Raw genomic sequence first — 7,744 nt, 5'->3', positions numbered from 1 at the left:
CAGGATAGAAGTCAGGCTAATGGGCCTGTAGTTAGCCGGATCCACTCTCCTCCCTTTCTTGAAGATCGGCACCACATTGGCCTTCTTCCTTAAGATGAAGGACTTAACTCTGCTTTGGATGAGCAGGTACCTGCCAGCACTGGGGGGAAGGTGGCTGGGCACCAAGGCTGGGTGTCAAGGCCAGGGAGGCAGGGGTGTCCTTTAGGGGCTGCGTGGCTGGGCCAGAAGCACTGGGGCCAGTGCTCATACTGGCAAGCCCAGGGCACCTGGGAGACACTGCTCAGGGGGCAGGTGGGGCTGTGACCAGGCTGTCCGGTGTGGCATGGGAGTCCCAGCCCAGGGTGGAGGTGCCACAGGCCTCCCCTCCTCCTCCCTGCTGGGGCCAGACTCACTCCACTGCTGCCTGCATGAGCCACTGAATCCACTGAGCTCTGGCCTGAGTGGGACATCTGGGGGCCCCCTCTGGCAAGGATGGAGGGGGTAGGGGCCTGAGGGTTGGGGGGGCACTATCATGTGTCGGGGGATCAGAGAACTGTGGGTGGGGAGGGAGGGCACCGGCAGGGCCAGGGAGACATGGGTCAGGAATGAAGGGTTGTGGATTAGGGCCAGGGGGCTGTGGTTAGGACCTGCCATTGATGTTTACACATGGATCCTGGTACAAAAAAGGTTGAGAACCACTGTCCTAAAGCACCCAATATGTTGGTATCAAACATATCAAAAGTGATAATATCCTTTCAAAAGGCATAGACTTTTCACTACTATGTCCTACAAATACTGTTTCTCATGCATAACCAAAAATGTTCCTCAAATGAAAATGAATGTTGCAATGGGTGAGATTTTCATGTGCTTTTCATTAACTGTAGCTCCAGATGTCATGTGCAATCATTTGTTAATATTGGGGATTTCTGAAAAACACCCTCCTCTTCATATTGCATTCACTGGAAATGTATACTATATGCATGCACTACAAATTGTGTGGCAACATAACCTGCTATTTTTCTGTATGCAGGGATATGTTTCTGAGAGTTTAAAAATGGAGTTTAACTACCCTTCAATATGTTATTCAAAGCTCAGGAAAATGACTCCATTTTTTGAATGAGAGAACCACAGCTGTTAGAGCTAGAACATCTAGTCCATGTCCCTACCAATGCAGGACAGTTCTTTAGAGTACATTTTCAATGTTCTTATTGCGAAGAACCAAACGCACTTCAGCTCAGAAGGGCAGGTTGCATATGCAATGCAGTAGCATGAATCCTTCAATGGTCACACGTCATTTATAAACTCGATATAAGCCTCAAAGGACATCAATAAACACGTGAAACTTGCAAAACTGTCTGAGTTTAGCCAGAAGCTAATTTCAGATTCTCTCATAATGATTCTTTTAAAAAGCTCCTGTAATAGAAGAATCCTTTAAAGTTAATGATAATGCTGGCTGATTTGTCAGGAAACTTAATGACTTAAAATAAGCCTGCAAGCACTCTAGATCTACCTTTCTGATTTGAGTGGTACTGAAATTTTGAGGCAAAAGGGCAATTTTAAATTAAAATATATATTGATTGCTGCTGATTGAAAGAATGAGCTTCCATAATGCAGCCCTCTCTAGTTCACCTGGTAGACAGCACTAATACTGAACTGAATCTTGCTACCAATAATTTCCAAAGCATAAACTACAACTCTGTGATCTAGATATATTTTGGACATTTTTCTTTAAAATGTAGCAGTCAACCGTTCTTTGGGGCAATGATTTCTACACTCAGCCCATTCTGCATAGCATTATGGTATGATATTGTGAAAGCTATTAGGAAATTAAATGCCCATCATTCTGCGTAATGTAATGATTCCTTAAAAGGTTAGGAGTTGTAAAGGTTTGTTTGACTAGCCTGTGATCTGCACTGATGAAAAAAATTGTAATAGCTAAAATTTGAGGTAAGCAAAACAATGATTTACTTCAATGACTGATTTATTATGTAGCAGTGGTATACATCATAAAAAGAAGCTGTTCCATCAAAAAGGATAATTACTTTATCTTGTTTATTTTTCTAATGTATTTTAAACTGATTTTCTCACTCAGTTTAAGCCAATTTCACAAGGATCTTTCTACATCACTCTGTTTCTATAGGCACATAGCATTAAAACCCACCTGGGGAAAATAAAAGAAACAATACTTAAATAAAAATGACCGCATACCTCTTGCGTTTTATTATTTGATGGCTGTGTAACTGATAAGACCTTGACCTTTAGATGAGTGGTATGATCAAAGTAAGGTGTATAGCCTGCCACTGTCTGTTCCACTTCTCCTGGAAGCACCAATGACCCTGTTGAATATAAAATACCGAACTTGATCCTTTCACTTAATGTATAATTTAGCAAAATCATGCTCTAAAATCCTGCAGAGATCAAGCAGAAAAAGAAGCTTGTTAATGAAAGACTGCTATACTCTTCTTACTATGTAATATATAACACAAGTCCTTATCTTTAAGGTAGATGCAGTCCTGAGCTAAAATGCAGAGCCTAACAATCCCTGTACTTTAGGGAAGTCAAAATGGATCTCAAATTGATGACTGGTCCCTATTGCCTATTGCCTGGGCCTACTGTCTAAATCAAAACTTAGATCTGCAAACCCCCGGCACTAAGGAAGTTTGGCTCTGGATATACCTTCTTGAAAGAGAAGGCAAGATCCTGTAGAAAAGATTACTGGACTGAGTGTCGAGAGATCCCAGTTATTCATGTCCCATGTGAAGTTTGGCAAGTTGCTTCATTTGTCTTTGCCATAGTTTTCACCTTCTGTAAACTAGGCATAACTACAGTTACTCCACTCTGTAACGTATCTGTCTCCACAGCAAATACATTTTCAGAGAAAAGTGGTTCCACTCCTATCCCCACCCACCCCAACACTGCAGCATCTTCTCCCTCTATAGTTACTCTATGCCTTTAGGTTGGTTTTGGAAAAATGGATTCATGTAGTTAAACTGAGGTGGTCCTCTTCCTTCCAAAGCAAGATTTCCAAAAAGCTTGAGAACTTCTCCACAGCTGGGACAAATAGAACAATAACCTTTTCTGTGTGGGGGGGGGAGGCGGGTCACTCCTTTGATCATTGCTCAAGGTGGATTTTCATACTATAATGTCTGGTTGGCTTTCTATGACAGGGGATGGCAACCTTTGCTTGCCATGAGCCAAAACAGCACAGCTCTGGTCCAACATGGGCTGGGGAGGCTTCAGCATCATTCTGGAGGTTGGGCAACACCTGCCCACCTGGCTCCACCACAAGGGCAGGAAAGATCTTTTGCTGACAACGCACTGCTGAAGGTCCCCTCATACCAAGCTCCCATGTGCCACATCAAGTGGCTCCACAGTCTGGATCCAGCCTCTGGGATATATGTCGCCAGCTCCTGTTCTATGACAACTCAGAAAGATGTGTCTGACAAAGATTTAGGGAATCTTATCTAGCTCAAGAACCACTCTCACTTGTATTATAATACAAATGTACCCACCCTCCTGTGTCACAAATACTGAACAACAGTAATATCTTCATAGGAAAATCTAACAAGAATACCTCCAGTCTCCCAGTTTTGCAAATAGGAGATTAATTTACTTCATCGCTTTGTGCTGAAATACACACTTTAAAGGGTTTTTTTATAGATTTTTCTGGATGTGATTCCTCTTTAAATAGATCAACTTGAGTTTATAAACAACCAAAATATTGTATAAGTATTAGTAACTAATTAAACAAAGGTGCATTCTGTTTTGGTCACAGATTTCACAGGGTAGAGTCACTTTACCCCTTTTCTAGAAATTGCATATTGTGGCAGAGCTAGCATGATTATTCACAATGGTTTTCTACAAAGAACTTTCTTTAGCATAAAGCTGAAGTTCATTCCCATAGGATCTCAAATTACACTTCAATCAAAAGCCAGAAGGTAAAAGTCCAGGAATATGTAATTTTCAGCCTTATTTCCCTTGTAGTTTATTGCTATGTCTCTGGACTTTTATGCATCTTGGGGTTTTAAGTATCTGAATAAATTCCATATCAACAGGATGGCAAAATTTGCTAACAGGTGTATTCCATCCCTTGGTATGCACAGCAACTACTTCTACTTCCGGACATGTCTACACAAGACGTTTATTGCAGAGCTGCCTAATTTAGCTCTGCAGCAAAGTCTCCACATCTACATGTACGTACAACCCTCTTAGGCCACAGTAAACTAATTAACTCCACCATAGGTAGAGTTGTGGCCAAGCTCGTTAGTGCACAGCAACGCACACATAGATATTAATGGGTCTGGTGGGAGCATGAGAGTGCTTCAGTGCAGCGGCTGCCTGTCAGCTAGCCTGGCATTGGAGAACCCTCATGCCCCGAACAGCCCTTCCACAATAGGGTGAACTAAGTTGGAGCAGCCCTGGGCTTCATGCCCAGGCTTCCTGCCAGCCAGGGAGCTCCAGCCTGGCTCAACATGCTGCAGTGCCGGGTATAAGTATAAACATGGTGCCTGGGAGCAACAAACTCTAGCACAATGTATGCCGGAGTTTATTGTGTCACACTAATTGCACATGTAGATATGCCCATTCACAACAAAAGGAAAAAGTGAATCCTCATCTATGCACAGTGGATTCACCTCTAGATTGTTTCCATGTTCCTTGTTCAATATGTTTGAAGATGAAGGCACAAGCATCACCTCCTGATGTACATTACTGATCATTTCTGTCCCAGGAACCAATATGCTGCTGTTTTTCCCCAACAGGCCAATTTGTGGAGGAGAGATGGGTACAACACCATTATGTAACAATCTGGCAACATCTCAAAAAGACAACACTTAAAAATTAGAACAGAAGGAAATTTATTTTTGCTTTCAGCAAGAAGTACTTGTCACACTCTGAATGTCAGTTCTAATTTTTTAAGGCTTGTTAGTAATGCAAACAATGTTTCAGATTCCTTTCAATCACCGCCATAAGAATGTGGTAATCAACCTTTGTTTGCCAGTAGACATGTCAAAAATGAGCATTTTCTCTCTACTCTGGCTGCGTGACAACATATGAGAGCCTAATCGGTAAATGCTGCTTTCCCTGATAATGTTTAATCAAGAAACTCCTTCAGACAGAGAAAAATTAGGGAGTCTTGACAGCCTTCCTTCTCAGCAGGAGGGTTCCACAGGAGCTGTAGGGTTTTGTAAGATCTAGCCAGTACCTCACAGCTGGTTTAGGCTATGCTGTAGCACTACTGGATGATGATCCTAATTAAGCTACTAATTACATTCTCAGTGGAGGTGATTAATTAGCAACAGGAATGCCTTGGATGCTGCCAATGGCACCATACAGAGAGAGATAATTGAGGAGGAATTGATATCAGAAAACTGAGAAGGATTTGGAGTGCACCTTTCTTAATGCTATGAAGAATCACCTTCCTGAGTGTTGTAGTTGTGAAACTTTGAGCTTCTACTGACATGAAACACAGCACGGCTGGACATATTTGGACACTGGGCACTTCTCTTATCTTTAGTCTATTTTCTTTTTCATGATGGATCAGCAGCGGGTGATTGCTAAATCAGTGAATACTGTTAATTGAGCTGATCCTTAGGTAATTTGTAACACTGACATATTAATTAAACTATGGAAAAAATAAGTTAATGTCACAAATCTAATCTGAATTCACAAAAGTAAAGAAATACTGTCTTTTCTGCATCTTCATCGTTACTAAAGCCCATAGTGCCTGGCTGTAAATGGGGTGAAATTGATCTTGCCACTTTCAGGAATATCATTTGACAAAGTAATGTAGTTGAGGGGGCCAGGTTGGGATTGGCTAATACATAGAAGACTTACATGCTCAGTTTTCTCCTATTCTTGAGCTCCCAGTTGTGTGAAACTGTGCACTACTAAACTTGGTCGCAGAGACTAGGCATGACAATAAAAATTATTTCCATGTGTTTTTTAATGCTCAAAAAAGCAAGGTATTTAATTCTGAATCCTGTTTCCCACTGGGCTTTTTGCATACAAATGTGAATACAAAAAGTAAATGAGGAAATATGGATTACATAAAATAATAGACACTTACAATGTTTACCCCAAGTAGTGGCCCCTGGCCTGATTTTAATTGGTGCTGTTTGTATACAGTTCTCACAGACTTCAACGGGAATTCTGGGTCCCCAGCATCTTTGCATATTGAATCTATTATATATAAAGACCTCAAATCAGATAGACTGTGGTATCTTCACCTATGTGCCTCAGTTTCCTATACTGAACATTAAATATGTGTTGAACAGTTTTATCTGATGCTATACTCCTTACATAGGACCCAAAATTGTTCTGTATTTACTTGTGTCCTGAAAATAAGGTAATCCTTCATGGGCCTTAGAGAGATACAGACAGAATTTTTTATTTTTTGCAAATAGTTTTTTTAATGCTGTATTTCACTAAAAAGAAGATATAGTAATTGAACCATTCCTGGAGCAGTGCAGAAAGTGATTTGTCAGCAGTCCTGAAAATGAATCATATTGCCAAAGTGTGGCTACTAGGCATTCCCCATCCATCCCAAGAGAAACCCAAATCATTTGTATTGTTGCCGTAAGCTTCTTATAGTCTCAGATTAAATTTAATGAGAAAGGGAGAATGACTGGCCCACCATGCATGGGCTGCCTATACACTGTGGGCTAAAACTATGGTTTAGGGAATTGCATTTACATTGCCAACTACTGTTTATGGTGCCAAATTCCCACAATGCAAAGTACGCATTCTAGGCTTTCAGCCAAGTACTGTCTAATAAAAACAGCTAAAACTTATTTGTACACTCGTTGCTGTGTTTTTATGAATTCTTTTCTGAAAGTGCTGTGTCCAGGTTGGTTTGCTATAGGTATTAAAAAAGCCAAAAAATTGTGATTCCATCAGGATGTCCCAGAAGAGCACTGGCTCCGCTAGAACATTATAGCACCTGGTTGCAATCATGTTATATGCACTGTCTTGTCTGAGCCAACTTAATCTGATGTGCGAATATTCACTGGGTAAATGTTCAGTAATATTATGCTAAATAACCAGTTGTTAGAGCTGAGAGAAGTATTCAATAGTGTTATCTGTAACAGGTGCTCATAAAAGCCTAGAATAGTAATTTATTAATAAGGGTAGGGTATAACATTTTTCACTTGCTCTCCTCCATTATTTTCCATTTTGCGCTCTTAAGAAGCTGTCAGTTGAACATGGGACTGGCTTCATTTCAGTGGGGAGTAGCAGGTTCTAAGTTTGTACATCTCAAACTTTTTAGTCCTGGTTAAGTTTGTTATATGGCTGTATATTTCCATCACAGTCCATGTTATGGAGAATAAAAACCAACATTTTGTTACTATATCCATACTCATCCTCTCCAATACCCCAAGAGATATTATAGACCTGCCCTTAGTGTCATTTTCTTTTCTATCATTTTCCTCCATTCACAGTTCCCTTTCTCTTCTATTTTCCTATTCGTACCTCTCACGTAGTCACATTTCCTCTTGTTGCATATTCCAAGTGGTACATATGCCCCAGTTTGACAAACACTGGTATACCAGCTTAAAATTTATTTTGGAAGTATTTTAGGATGAGAGTAGAGTGTTATTTTACATTAAATTATTAGTCGTAATCTTAATATTATCAGTGCTATTTATTTGTCATTTACGTCTTGAACAAGCAATGCAATGCTGCGGCTAGTAAAGCGACCAAAATGCTGGCGTGCATCCATAGATGCTTCTCGAGCAAATCCCGGGACGTCATTCTCCCCTTGTAC

The 7,744-nt window shown here is 40.7% G+C and overlaps 1 protein-coding gene across 1 annotated transcript in view; it reads right to left on the bottom strand.

The window, feature by feature from the left end:
• The window catches only part of CUNH11orf74 (chromosome unknown C11orf74 homolog), a 61,303-nt gene that overhangs the window by 6,996 nt on the left and 46,563 nt on the right, over positions 1–7,744 (bottom strand). Inside the window, exon 7 of the mRNA XM_019551024.1 lies at positions 2,188–2,315. Coding sequence (XP_019406569.1) covers positions 2,188–2,315 — 128 coding nt within the window. The remainder of the gene's footprint in view (positions 1–2,187; positions 2,316–7,744) is intronic.

This window comes from Crocodylus porosus, unplaced genomic scaffold (assembly GCF_001723895.1).
Source record: "Crocodylus porosus isolate Cpor-Errol unplaced genomic scaffold, CroPor_comp1, whole genome shotgun sequence".
Lineage (NCBI taxonomy): Eukaryota > Metazoa > Chordata > Crocodylia > Crocodylidae > Crocodylus > Crocodylus porosus.
This window is presented reverse-complemented; position numbering and strand designations above follow the sequence as displayed.